At 43.9% G+C, this 14892-nt stretch overlaps 1 protein-coding gene across 1 annotated transcript in view; it reads right to left on the reverse strand.

The window, feature by feature from the left end:
• Window positions 1–1989: 1989 nt before the first annotated feature.
• The window catches only part of LOC310777690 (uncharacterized protein), a gene marked incomplete at both ends in the record, with an annotated part of 143389 nt that continues 130486 nt past the window's right edge, over window positions 1990–14892 (reverse strand). Inside the window, 5 exons of the mRNA XM_083638068.1 lie at window positions 1990–2157; window positions 4161–4269; window positions 6901–7019; window positions 8366–8449; window positions 11405–11494. Coding sequence (XP_083494194.1) covers window positions 1990–2157; window positions 4161–4269; window positions 6901–7019; window positions 8366–8449; window positions 11405–11494 — 570 coding nt within the window. The remainder of the gene's footprint in view (window positions 2158–4160; window positions 4270–6900; window positions 7020–8365; window positions 8450–11404; window positions 11495–14892) is intronic.

A 14892-nucleotide genomic window follows, 5' to 3' on the forward strand; every position in this document is an offset into this window, starting at 1 on the left:
GAGAAATGATTTTGTAGTGAGTGTCTCAATCCTTTTAGGGTCTGAGTTTTCAATATAAAACGTTGTAAAATGATTTCAGTGAGTCTCTCAGTAATTTTTGAACATTTTCAGCAATTTCTTACGAATACCGTGATAATACGATAACCGTGATCCTTTTGCTCACGATAATCGTGATGTGAAATTTTCATACCGTTACATCTCTACATCCCGCTCCCATTTTCATGCACGCATGGTCAGGTGTCTGCCTGCAACCAACCAGTAAGCAGCTACCAGAGCATCCAGGGAGAATATTATAGGGATACTGATAGCGTCATTCCCTTTTCTGTTTGCCTCCCAGCCGAGACCTCAGGACCACGATGGAAATACGTTTAAAGACTTTATTGTGAAATAGGTGATAGGGACCTGATCAGATTCATGTCAGATAACAACAACCCATGGATTAATTTATCATTTAAGATGTGGGGAGAGGTAGTGAAAAAATACAACTTAAGTACCCAAGAGAGACTTCTAAGATGGTGTGCGTACGACACAGATTTCACCCCTAATAGAACAGACAGAAGATATAGAGGATGGGTAGCAAAAGGTGTCACTGCTTACTGTACCTGGGTTCATGAGAGCTCTCTCCAGCAATTTGAAGTACTCAAAAGGAATCATGAATTAGAAAATGCTGACTTTTACAGGTATCTTTGGGTTCGCTCCTATTTCGATCGTACTATGAAAGATCAGCTGTTTTCAATGGGGAGTATTTTGAGTGTTTTTTTCTCTGCTTACAACTCTGCACCATGTAAAAAAACAATTTCCAGATTGTATAATGGAATCCAAATGTGTAAAAAAATTGATACGTTTTACATAAAGGAGAAATGGGAAGGGGAGGGCAATATGATTCTCACTGAGGAGGAGTGGGAAACGATTTGTGAATTACAATGGAGGACAACTGCCTCTCAAACTTGGAGAGAGTTTAGTTGGAAAAATACAATGCGTTTTTTCATCACTCCTCTGCAGAAGAGACATCAGGTCCAGGGTTCAAGATGTTGGCGACGGTGTGGAAGTGAAAATGCAAATCACTTTCATATATTTTGGGATTGCCCTTCCCTCACCCAATATTGGCAGGAGATACACAGGACCATGGAAGCTGTTTTTAGGGTTGAAATTCCATTTTGATGTGAAGTGATGTATCTGGGTCACGAAACATTCGAGCTGAGTAGAACGGATGCTTTACTGTTTAGAATGTTAATGGCTGCCAGTAAGAAGGCGCTAACCAAAAAGTGGCTGCGTCCTCAAGTACCAACAATAAATGACTGGGTGGATATAGTATATGATATATTTGTAATGGAAAGACTTACGTTTTCGCTGAGACTCAAGAAAGACAGATTTGAGAGGATTTGGGAAAAGTGGATTGAATTTATAACACCTCAAAGACGAGACTTTGTATAGAACTTTGTACCTCTTATGACTGTGTCAAACTAGTAGAGCATCCCCTCTATCTCTGTTGTTTTTTTGTTCATGTTTTTGTGGTTTGTTTTATGTCAAGTAAATAATATAAAGAAGGAAAAGTTTGGAAAGGAGTAGATAAAGTAAATGTATACTGTTGAATGCGAAATAATGAAGGGCTACTCTACTCTGTAAAATGTTCAACTGAAATTAATGTGAAAAAACTTTTCTAAATAAAAAGAGAATTACAAAAAAAATAAAGACTTTATTGTGAAATCCTGATGAATTATTTTATACTGTATGCTTGTTGGTGTAGGCTATTGTATTTTTTTTTATTGGTCAAATGACTTCAATCAATCAATCAATCAATCAATCGATCAATCGATCAATCAATCAATCAATCAATCAATTCATGTTACAACTGTATGTGCATATTTATATATATGTTGTCAGGATTCTGTTGGCTCCTGTTGGCTCTTTTTCCTGTCCTGTCCCAATCACGTAATGAATAGTGAAAATGACTCCCTGGTGAAGAAAGGTGGTGCTGTAGTGTGGGCCTCACTTCATCTGCAGGTGCTGGTCCAGCAGCTGTCTCTGCAGCCTTGCTGCGGTCTCCCTCTCCTCGCCCAGCTCTCTCTGGGTGTGGCGCAGCGACGCCTCCTTGCGGCTGGCGTCCTCCTCCGCCTCGTTCAGCTGCCGCTTCAGAGAGCGCATCCTCTGGGTCATCTGACAGCAGTGATGAGCAAGTTACTTTCAAAATGTAATATACTACATATTACTAGTTACTGTTTTCATTTGAAAGGAATAAGTTACTTTGCAATATTACTGTCTGTGCAGAGTAACTTGTTACTTATTAAACTACTTTTGCATTGGTTTCACGAAAATAACAGCAGCAGCAGAATGACATCGCCGGCCCGGAACCATCCCAAAAAATAATTTAAACTGTCATGAAGTCAGTGTAAACTGTCCAAAATTCTAAATGTTATCCTTTTCCTTTGTTATTGTCATCTACTATAGTCGTTTTTTTTCAACACACAATTTGACTAGGAAATTACTATCTTATTTAAATATGTGCTTGTGTTGATCTCGGGAACGGAAGCACGGACAGACACGGGACTGGCGGCATTGGAAAGCTCGTCAAATTTTACATCTAGTAGTAGGTGGGTTGAAGTAACGAAATCAACGCTGAGCAATGTACCCGTTTTTACACATTTTTACAGAAAATAGTTACAACATCAGATGCGCGTAACTCCTACGAAAATGCCTTAAAATGCATGAATTTTTTTTTATGAAGACATCTCCCGACATATATACTACCGTTTAAATTTGGTGCAATTTGGAGGCAATTTTATTTTCGATTTATTTCTTCTTCTCTGTATGTTTTATTGTCGAAGCCTTCTTCTTCTTCTTCTTTGAGTGTTATGGCGGTTGGCAAACATATATGTGCATTACCGCCACCTACTGGAGTTTGATATCAGCCAAATGCCTGTGGTGGGCATGGAAATGAAGGCCACGCGAGCCCAGTGCATTGTGGGAAATGTAGTATTTTGAGTCCCCGCACCCGCACCTCCCCCCCCCACACACAGAGTGGATTTCGGTTGATATCTCTGTGAGTAAACCTCCAATTTCAAAAATTTCAACGGATTCGAAAACCTTAGGGGCGTGAGATTTAATATATATTCATATCCCCCACGGAAAAGCCGGCCTTTAACGAATAGAGGAGGAACCACATTAGCAACCAGGATATTGCATGTGTTGGTGAAGGGGGTTCCTATATGATGGAAACTCCCGGGAGGCACGGGGAGAACATGCAAACTCCACACAGAAAGGCCCTTTTTGACGACCCCACCCGGGCGGTGGGCACTCGAGGACATGCGGACGGGCACGCTTTCAGCGTTCACAGCTTCCCAGGTGGGAATCGAACCCAGGACCTTCGAGCTGTGAGGCGACAGCGCTTACCACTGCTCCACCGTACCCCCCGTGCTTGTGTTACTTGACAAAGTAACTGGTACAATATTACTGAAATCCTATTGGTAATTAACTATATTACTGAGTTACTGCTAAAAGTAATATATTACATGTAATGTGTTACTTTTGTAATGAGTTACCCCAAACACTGTCTGACAGAGACAAACAGGCTCCGTTAGTCGGGAAAGTTAATTAGGGCTGTACCCAATTTGGGCGTACGAATATTCGACTATTCTCTTTTTTCTCTCTCCTTTGTTTCTATAAGACTATCTGGCGATTAGAAAATCCTTTGGCATGAGCTTGTTGGATTTGTTTGTTTAATTGGAACTTAGTTTTATGGTATTAATTTATACCAAAATAGGATATCATGATATTGGGAGTAACCAAGCCATTCTATGTCAAATGAAACATTCAGCACCCTCATATAGACGGCTTTAACTTGACAACATAAACATTCTAACTTGCCCCGAGCTGACTTCCTGTTGCAGTGTTTGCTAAAACAATGGCTGACATGAAGTGAGCTAGGCTTCAAACTGTTGCCTAGCAACACAATTCAGCGAAAACCGTCGATGGCCAGAATGCAATGATCCTTGTTTCATAACCAGATTTTGCGACAATTCGACTGTGAAATTGTTGAATCAGGCTCCTTCGAACGAATCGTCGAATCTGCCGGCCTTGTGTGGGCAGTGTGTCTCTGTGTATGTGTGAATATGTGTGTGTTTGTGTTTATGTGTGTGTGTGTGTGTGTGTGCGTGTGTTACCAGATCTTTCTGTTCAGCAGCTAGCCTGTGCTCCTCCTCCATCTGATCGGACAGCTCGTTGATCTTCCTCTCCAGTTTGCTGATGGTGTTGCTCAGAACCACCTTGTTTCTACAAAACACACCAGAAGAGACCATGGAAGATTTGACTGGGGGGGGTGGGGAGGGGGGATACACTGCCTTAGGTCCCATACGGAACCTGTAAGAGGGTGTGACTTGGGCACTTTTATTGTTTGCTTGTTTCTTTTCTTTTGTTTTTGTTTATATTGTATCCTTTGTCTGGATTATTAGGGGTTCAAGCCCCGAAGGGGCTGAAACCCTATTGTTTTTGTGCTGGTTTATTATTAGGGGTTCAAGCCCTGAAGGGGCTGAAACCCTATTGTTTTTCACCCGGTTTATTATTATTATTATTCTTCTTCTTGTTCATCTGCCCCGACGCAAATTCCCGTGAGTTGGTAAATGGTAGAGACCTGACATTTGGCCCAATGACAGATATTGTTGGCTGGTAGGTGCTCAAAAAAGATTTTTCGAATCGGCCTGAAGGTGGCGCTATAATCGACGGTTTTACGTTAAAGGCCATCACTTCCACGCCGTTGGTCCGATTTTCAAACTTTTTTTTTCCAGATGTTCAGGTGGACCTGCTCTACAAATTTGCCATAAGGACCCTCAATGTCCGCCTGGAAAGTTTTTGAGATATTTGGAAAAGTTTGGAAAACACATTTTTTACATCTCCTCCTAGACCGTTGCACCGATTTGCACCAGACTCGCCAGGAAGCATCTATGGAGCAAGCTCTACAATCGTGATTGGTGGATTTTTGAAAGCTACTTTAGTTTCGGAGATATTGATCGTTAAAGTTGAGAGGGGCGTGGCCTCACAGCTAAATTGTCATAACTTCATGACCGATTAAGGAATCTTCACGAAACTTGCAGGAGGTCTTCGGAGACCATCCTAGACCATGTGTGTCAAATTTTGTGCAATTCGACCAAAAGGGGGCGCCATAAACGCCAGAAATGGGCGTGGCTTAACATAAAAAAGGCTGTAACTCCACACCTGTTTGTCCAATGATCGCGAAACTTGTCAGATATATCAAGGAGGATGTCCTAGTCAGAATCAGAAGCTTTGTCATCTGCGCAAGGCTTGAACCCCGCCCATCGCCGCTTGCGGCTATATTATGGTTTATTTTTTCTTTTCCTCTCTGCCTCATTGCAAATTCCCGTGAGTTGGTATACTGCAGAGACATGAGATTTGGCCCACTGACAGATATGGTTGGTTCCTAGATGCTCCAGAAATATTTTGTGAATCGGCCTAATGGGGGCGCTATAATTAGGGGTTCAAATTTCAAACTTTGAAAGGCCATAACTTCCACGCCGTTGGTCCGATTTTCAAACTTTTTTTTTCCAGATGTTCAGGTGAACCTGCTCTTCAAAGTACCCCCCAGTTTCCTCAAGGTCCGCCTGGAAAGTTTTTGAGATATTTGGAAAAGTTTGGAAAACACATTTTTTGCATCTCCTCCTAGACCGTTGGACCGATTTGCACTAGAATCGACAGGAAGCATCTATTGAGCAAGCTCTACAATCGTGATTGGTGGATTTTTGAAATCTACTTTAGTTTCGGAGATATTGATCGTTAAAGTTGTGAGAGGGGCGTGGCCTCACAGCTAAATTGTCATAACTTCATGACCGATTAAGGAATCTTCACGAAACTTGCAGGAGGTCTTCGGAGACCATCCCAGACCATGTGTGTCAAATTTGGTGCAATTCCACCGAAAGGGGGCGCCATAAACGCCAGAAATGGGCGTGGCTTAACATAAAAAAGGCTGTAACTCCACACCTGTTTGTCCAATGATCGCAAAACTTGGCAGATATATCAAGGAGGATGTCCTAGTCAGAATCAGAAGCTTTGTCATCTGCGCAAGGCTTGAACCCCGCCCATCGCCGCTTGCGGCTATATTTATTAATATGATTGGTTTTAATTTCTGAGGTAGAGAACCAGAATGAGCCCACTTGGGGTTTCCTGTCTCTACCGGCACAGTCTTTTACTTGTCTTCATTTTGTCTGTTGTGTTTTTAAATATGTGCAAATAAATACAACTAAAACACGCACGCACGCACACGCACGCACGTGTGACTGTGCACACACACACACACACACACACACACACACACACACACACACACACACACACACACACACACACACACACACATTATATTGTTGATATGAATGGCTGATGTTAAAAACAGACTATTGTTGATGTGAATGGCTGATTTAAAGAAAAGACTATTGTTGATGTGAATGGCTGATTTAAAGAAAAGACTATTGTTGATATGAATGGCTGATTTAAAGAAAAGACTATGGTTGATGTGAATGGCTGATGTAATTTTTTTTACACTATTGTTGATGTGAATTAGAGATGCGCGGATGAGCTTTTATGCCACCCTAATCCGCGTGTATGCATGAACCGTCCGCCCGCCATAAATCCGCGGAAATTATTTCATACTATTTATAGATCCGCGCCCGCTGTGCACCCGACATTTCACAGCGCGGGGCGGATATCCGTGGTCAGTGCGGTTATAACTGCAGCCCGTGCATCTCTAATGTGAATGGCTGATATAAAAACACTATTGTTGATGTGAATGGCTGATGTGAAAACACTATTGTTGATGTGAATGGCTGATGTGAAAAAAACAGAAAGACACTGTATTGTTGATGTGAATGGCTGAGTGAAGGTGAAGTGACAGACCTCTCCTCAGCCTTGAGCGCGCTCTCCAGCTCCTTGACTCTGCTCTCACTCTTGGTGATGACGTCCTCCTGGACCCTGGAGCTCTGCAGCTCCTCCACCTCCTGATGCAGCTCACGCATCTACAGAGAGAGAGGGAGGGAGAGGGAGAGAGAGAGAGAGGGGGGGGGGGGGACAGACAGGGAGAGAGAGAGGAAGAGAGGGGGGGAGAGACCGGGAGAGAGAGAGAGAGATGGAGAGAGAGGGGGAGAGGAAGAGAGAGAAAGAGGGGGAGAAACAGGGAGAGGGGGAGAAGGAGAGAAGAGACATCTGGTCCTTGACTCTGAAGATGTATTGCACACAGAGGTGGAAAGAGTAGCCTACTGACAAATCCTACTCAAGTACAAGTAGCCTACTGGTCCAGGAAATTACTCACGTAAGAGCAGCCTATTTAAAAGTACTCAAGTAAAAAAGTACATGTGTTACTTTAAAAATGTTTTATATTTAAACTTTCTTACCCCAATACATCTCACACGTCCAGCAAGTTATCAGTGTTAGCTGTCCCTGTCTTTGTCTGTCTTGTCTTGTCTTTCATACTGAACAGCTCGTTCAGATGTGGCCAGTTTGCTCATTCTCTCCTTTGCCAGACGAGCTAGAGCTGCTAGGAGCAGCAATATTACAATCACATACAGTACATCCATTTAGCTATCAGAAGCTATGGCTATCAGCAGTGTCAAATGAAACTGAGAACTCTAAACTAATGTGATGATCATTACAATTTTTCTGGCTCGTCTACACCTGTCTAATTCAATTGGCACAAGCCACCACATACAATAGATAGATAGATAGAGAGATAGATAGATAGATAGATAGATAGATAGATAGATAAATAAGCAGCATTGATAAACCCAGCATGCGCGGACCCCCCCCTCGCCCCCCCCCCCCCCCCCCCCCGCCAGCCTCATGAGGGAGGACTAGATGTCATTTGAAGTATTTTAATGAGATAATTATAGTCTATTACATTTCAGAGCCTGTACTGTTTTTTTTTTACTTGGGTAGATACATTGAATCAGTACTTCTACTTTACCAGTCTTTTTTTACTCCAGTAACTGTAGTTCTACTTAAGTAAAGAATGTGTGTACTCTTCTCATCTCTGACCATTCCAGGTGCTGAATAAAACAAGTGCAGGCTCGTCTGTGGTGGCACCACAGACACAGACCACAGACACAGAGTCTGTGGTGGCACCACAGACTCTAGTTGACAGTGAATATGATGAATGGCAGAAGAGGTAAATAATTATGTCAAATATAGACAATCAAAAAGACAAATATAGACAATAAAGAGGTGAAAATAAACCGTGTTTAGAAAACACACAGACACAGAAACACACACACACACACACACACACACACACACACACACACACACACACACACACACACACACACACACACACACACACACACACACACACACACACACAACATACCTGTCTCTCCAGGATGATCTTCTCACACTCCAGCTGGTCGTTCAAATCTTTCTCCTGAATCAACTTGAGCTGCAGCTGCTCAGTCTGAAAACACAAATGGAAAACATGGTCACTCACAACTAATTAATTAAGTAACCAACCACACCCACCAAAGCATCCACCAACCACACCACACCACACCACCAACCAGACCCACCAAAGCATCCGCGGCACGACTTTAGCAATAGAAGTGTCAGTAGCTAGCTATACACTATATCAGGAATGTAGCCATGGAAACGATTCCTCTGCTGGGCCAGAACTCGTGCGAGTGTCAACGTAGGTGATGCAGTTCAGAATGAGATGCTGCCTTCTCTCCCCACCCCGCATCTTAACACATTGAGTGCCAGCGACGCCATATGGCGTCATTAGAAATTTACCGTAGGCTGCCAGCGACGCCAAATGGCGTCAGTAACTCCAAATTGTTTTTTTGACGGGGGGGTGTCGATCTAAGCTTCTTACATCGCCTCTTACAATATTGTAGCTATTGGAGGTCTATAACCTATTTTACAAACCCCATTAGGTGGCGACAGCACTCTCCTGATAAGAGAAAGTGGAGCCAAACACACAGAAGAAGTCGCTGGGGAAAAAGGAAATCGCATCGCATCCGTCCGTATGCATCGACATGCATGAAGCCAAACGCCAGCTGTGCCCGCAGCAGCTGCATCCGCTGTCACAACTGAGCACCTCCGTGTTCGCTGCGACAGCACATTCGCATAATCAGCCTTATTATTCTCAACTGGAAGCATTGTGGCCCGTGACAAACACACGCGGAACCAAAAAGCTAGATGTCGCGCACCCTTCACTGTGTGTGCAGCAGCAGAGAGCCACCAGACACATAAGACACACCCAGGAGGAGGCGTGTGCCGTTGAGGGGGGGGGGGGGGCACGCAGAGCAGCATACACTTCACCCAGACAGACCCAGACATCAGAAAATTAGCTTCAGAGTCAGTGATGTGCTTGAAATGTTTAATTTCACAAAAGGCTCATTATCTCAGCTCGTAGAAAAAAGGGCTGTTTTTGGTTGAATCAAGCTATCTTCTCCGGCTCATAACTAAAGAACGGAAAATGGGATCAATAAACTTTTTTTTGCAGGTGATAGAAGAGAGTCTCATCGTTATTTGTGCGTGTTCAGTGTTTACATAGTAATTATTAAAGAAATTATATGACTGTTTTAAAATGCATTGCGGCCTATGTGGCACAGCAAGCAACCTTTTGCCCAAGGGCCGTGGCACTCAAAGTGTTAAGGTCCTTACACATCGGGAGCGTTTTTTTGTGTGCGTTTAATTCGCACGTCAATAATATTTTCCGAACCTATATCAGTGAATGCAACCGTGCATACCAACGCCGAAGTTTCGCTGAGCGTTATTGCGGCGTTTATTTTTTCGGACCAAGGTCGATTTTTCAGGAAATTCACATCCGACGTGTACACATCTGTTGCTGCGATTGACAAGTGGGTCAAAATTCGCCATCACAATTTCGTGCTGTTTATTCGCATCGCTCTTGGTGTGTAACAGCCATTACTTTTTACCAAGTCTTCGTCTTTGAGTAACTTTTGTTGCCTGTGTAAAGCTCTTCCAGCAGTTGTTTGCTTGTCCGGTCTTCTGCTTCTGCTGTTTCTTCACCTCCTCACAGTGTGAATGATACCAACTGACAGCCTCTTCTTCACCTCCTCACAGTGTGAATGATACCAACTGACAGCCTCTTCTTCACCTGCTCACAGTGTGAATGATACCAACTGACAGCCTCTTTCTTCTTCACCTCCTCACAGTGTGAATGATACCAACTGACAGCCTCTTCTTCACCTGCTCACAGTGTGAATGATACCAACTGACAGCCTCTTCTTCACCTGCTCACAGTGTGAATGATACCAACTGACAGCCTCTTCTTCACCTGCTCACAGTGTGAATGATACCAACTGACAGCCTCTTTCTTCTTCACCTCCTCACAGTGTGAATGATACCAACTGACAGCCTCTTCTTCACCTGCTCACAGTGTGAATGATACCAACTGGCAGCCTCTTCTTCACCTGCTCACAGTGTGAATGATACCAACTGACAGCCTCTTCTTCACCTGCTCACAGTGTGAATGATACCAACTGACATCCTCTTCTTCACCTGCTCACAGTGTGAATGATACCAACTGACAGCCTCTTCTTCACCTGCTCACAGTGTGAATGATACCAACTGACATCCTCTTCTTCACCTCCTCACAGTGTGAATGATACCAACTGACAGCCTCTTCTTCACCTGCTCACAGTGTGAGGAGGTGTGGAGATAGTCTGGCTAAGTGAGACTAAGCTGCCACCGACTAGCCACTGACTTCCACTGACTAGCCACTAGCTGCCACGGACTAGCCACTAGCTGCTACTGACTAGCCACTGAATAGCCACGGAGATGCCAGTACTCTTCACAGACAGAGAGAGGACACAGAGATTCCTGGAATTACTGTGAGTGAATTATTAACCTCGGTGTAAAGAGAGTGTCAGAGTGAGTCAGAGTGAGTCAGAGTGAGTCAGTGTATCAGAGTGAGTCAGAGTGTGTCAGAGTGAGTCAGAGTGTGTCAGAGTGAGTCAGAGTGAGTCAGAGTGAGCCAGTGTGTCAGAGTGAGTCAGAGTGAGTCAGAGTTAGTCAGAGTGAGTCAGAGTGTGTCAGAGTGAGTCAGAGTGTGTCAGAGTGTGTCAGAGTGAGTCAGAGTGAGTCAGAGTGTGTCAGAGTGTGTCAGAGTGTGTCAGAGTGTGTCAGAGTGAGTCAGAGTGAGTCAGAGTGAGTCAGAGTGAGCCAGTGTGTCAGAGTGAGTCAGAGTGTGTCAGAGTGAGTCAGTGTATCAGAGTGAGTCAGAGTGTGTCAGAGTGAGTCAGAGTGAGTCAGAGTGAGCCAGTGTGTCAGAGTGAGTCAGAGTGAGTCAGAGTTAGTCAGAGTGAGTCAGAGTGAGTCAGAGTGTGTCAGAGTGAGTCAGAGTGTGTCAGAGTGAGTGAGTCAGAGTGAGTCGGGGGGTGTTCACCTGCTCGATGGCTCTCTTGTGCTTAGCGGCCCATCGCTGCTCACTGTCATGCAGCTCCTCAAGATCGCTCTCCAAGTCGATCATCTTCTCCTGAGAGGACAGAGACAAATACCAGGAGTCATCCATTCATCCATTCATCCATTTTCAAGAGATCTTTATTGTCGTTTTTCTTTTTCTTGCACCTACATACTAATCAAGAAAGAAATACTGCTCATCCTCGTCCTACAGTGTACATAAATAACATGACATTAAAATACAAAGTTAACTGTACAAACACACACACACACACACACACACACATACACACACACACACACACACACACACACACACACACACACACACACACACACTCAATAGAATACTGTACAACCCAAAAAGTCCAGTATATTTGGAGGGGAAAAGCAGCATTGTAATAATGTTCTGTACGAAAATTTCAGATATCTTTTTTGAAGATTTTAGATATTTAGGCCCTAAATATCTAAAATCTAGGAGAATAGGAGCATTTAAACATCTGTTAAATATCTGTTTATCTGTATTGTTATTTTGTGTGCGCGTCTCTATGCCCTCTTAGCCAGGTCATTATTGTAAAAGAGAATGTGTTCTCAATAATGCTTGAGCCTATCAGAGGATGTGGAGTTGCTGTTGGGCCTTCTTGATGAGCCTATCAGAGGACGTGGAGTTGCTGTTGGACCTTCTTGATGAGCCTATCAGAGGATGTGGAGTTGCTGCTGGACCTTCTTGATGAGCCTATCAGAGGATGTGGAGTTGGTGTTGGACCTTCTTGATGAGCCTATCAGAGGATGTGGAGTTGGTGTTGGACCTTCTTGATGAGCCTATCAGAGGATGTGGAGTTGGTGTTGGACCTTCTTGATGAGCCTATCAGAGGATGTGGAGTTGCTGTTGGACCTTCTTGATGAGCCTATCAGAGGATGTGGAGTTGGTGTTGGACCTTCTTGATGAGCCTATCAGAGGATGTGGAGTTGCTGTTGGACCTTCTTGATGAGCCTATCAGAGGATGTGGAGTTGCTGTTGGACCTTCTTGATGAGCCTATCAGAGGATGTGGAGTTGCTGTTGGACCTTCTTGGTGATGGCCGGAGACAGTTAACTCATTCAGGGCCAATGACGTCTTTGACGTGTTATCAGGAATAGCCCAGAGGGCCAATGACGTGTTTGACGTGTTTTTGTTTTTATGAGTGCAGCGCATAGTTGAAACACTTACCCAGCCTGTGACATAGTTTCGGGGTCCCTAACCTCAAACTCAAGCCGACAGCACGTTATCAAACACATACCGCAGCTGTTGTTTGAAATTAGGAAGAAGGTGGAAAGGAAACGCGCTTCCTTGTTGCAGAGGAGAAATGCCATTGAAATGCCCCCTCGCCGCAGAGCTGATCGACTTGCTGCACAGCAGCGGACATCGAAACCGCAGTAGTCAAACCCGTGACCAACATGATCGATCCTGGTCCCTGGACCCCGTTCCTATGTGCCAGCCCGAAAGAGACGAGACGGAGTCACAACTGTGTGGAGGAGGAGAAGCTGTTCTCCTGTGTGGAGGAGGAGAAGCTGTTCTCCTCCTCCACACAGCCTCGCCACATAAATGGCTTTCACACAGAGGGCTGCGTGCCCTCCAGTGTTGCTCCTGGCCAATCCCAGCGCCACAGGGCGTGGTTATTGCTTATCCTAAGTGGGGTTAGAAATCTAAAAGGGGGATCGTGTGTGTGTGTGTGTGTGTGTGTGTGTGTGTGTGTGTGTGTGTGTGTGTGTGTGTGTGTGTGTGTGTGTGTCTGTCTGTCTGTCTGTCGGTGTGTCTGTCTGTCTGTCTGTCTGTCTGTCTGTCTTGTGTCTCTCTGTACACTCACTCACACTGAGCAAACTGTATTGTTGAATGTAAAAAAAGCACTTCATATATATATATATATATATATATATATATTTTTTTTTTTGTCATTTGTGTCATAATGAATAATATTTACATGTCTGATGTCAATACAGTTCAAAATAAAATAATTGAGAGCGAGTTCTGCCTGATATTGTGTGCTGTGTACATAAATGCCATTTTCTGCAATTTCTTTTCTCACAGAGACTTTTTGGCTGAAAACAGGGTGTATATAAATGGCTATAAGTAGAGTACAGAACATGCTAAAAGCTCACTTTTTTTTTCCTGGTGAACCCAGAGACGTACATCTTCATTTTGAGGTATTGCAAATCACTCTGGTGCTAATAGATAATTTACTGTGGGTCTTGAAAGATGACCAACAATTATGAAAATCTTTGGCCTGTGCTAAATATTGGCAGTCCTAAACTGGCCCTGAATGAGTTAATGTCTGTTCAATGGCTGCTGGTGTAGATTTCTGCACTGCGGTGTTATTAGAGGCCTCAAACCGCGTGTAGAATGTGTTGAGTCTGTCTGGGAGGGAGGGGTCATTATGGCATGTTTGTGGGGTGGGCTTGTAGTCTGTGGTGTTTGCCTGGGAGGGAGGGGTCATTATGGCATGTTTGGGGGGTGGGCTTGTAGTCTGTGGTGATTTGGAAATCTTGCCACAAGCAGTGTGTGTGTCCTTAAAGTCGAGCTGAACCCAAGAATGACTTTTCTTTTCTTTTAGTTCAAATACCTGGGTATGCAGTGCACCTATTTAATAATGTATGCAAAACAAATCACAACAATCTAATTTCTTTAGTTTTTCACACTTTTTCACATCAAAAGTTCATTGATAACAGTAATTTACAGTTTGCTGACGTCACCCAGTACTATCAAATTTCTACCCCATTTCAACCAATCATATCACGACATGCAGCTGTCAATCAAATCTTCATTTCTGGATAATTTTCTCTTCCAAATGAAGTCGAAAATGGCGCCTAGTGCCTGTCATCTGGCAGAATTCCTATCCCATAAAACTAACTACTAACTTGGCCAATTGTTAGAAACATGAACAAAAAAAACTATAATCTCTAAGAATGCAAAGAAATGTAACTGGCTCGTTAAAACGCGCATTCCAGGGATATCGTATCATTACAGCAGCGATAATGGCGCGCGCATCCGAGAGCTTGGTTGTCAGGGGTCGCACTTCGGAGATTCCAGGCCGACGTGCTGCACTCTCCGCTCGGCAACACTAAGGCAGCTGGTTGCCTGCGGGTCGCTGAGCTCCACTCCTCCCGTCAAAAGGCTCTTCCCGAGGGGAGCGCCACAACACGACTGAATCCCACTCGATTTGGAGGCGGAACATGCCAGGATTGGCCAAAGCCCAATCCAGTCCCCAGAATTGTCAAATAAAATCATCAACATGATACTTTGACCCGCCTCTCAACCTGTCATCTTAGACAAACTATGTTTTCAGTCTGAAACGGACTCATTATGCACGTGACGAACAGGTTCAGTTCGACTTTAAAGTCGAGCTGAACCCAAAAATTACTTTTATTTTATTTTAGTTCAAATACCTGGGTATGCAGTGCACCTATTTAATAATGTATGCAAAAGAAATCACAAAAC

This window comes from Poromitra crassiceps (assembly GCF_964638095.1).
Source record: "Poromitra crassiceps genome assembly, chromosome: 6".
Lineage (NCBI taxonomy): Eukaryota > Metazoa > Chordata > Actinopteri > Beryciformes > Melamphaidae > Poromitra > Poromitra crassiceps.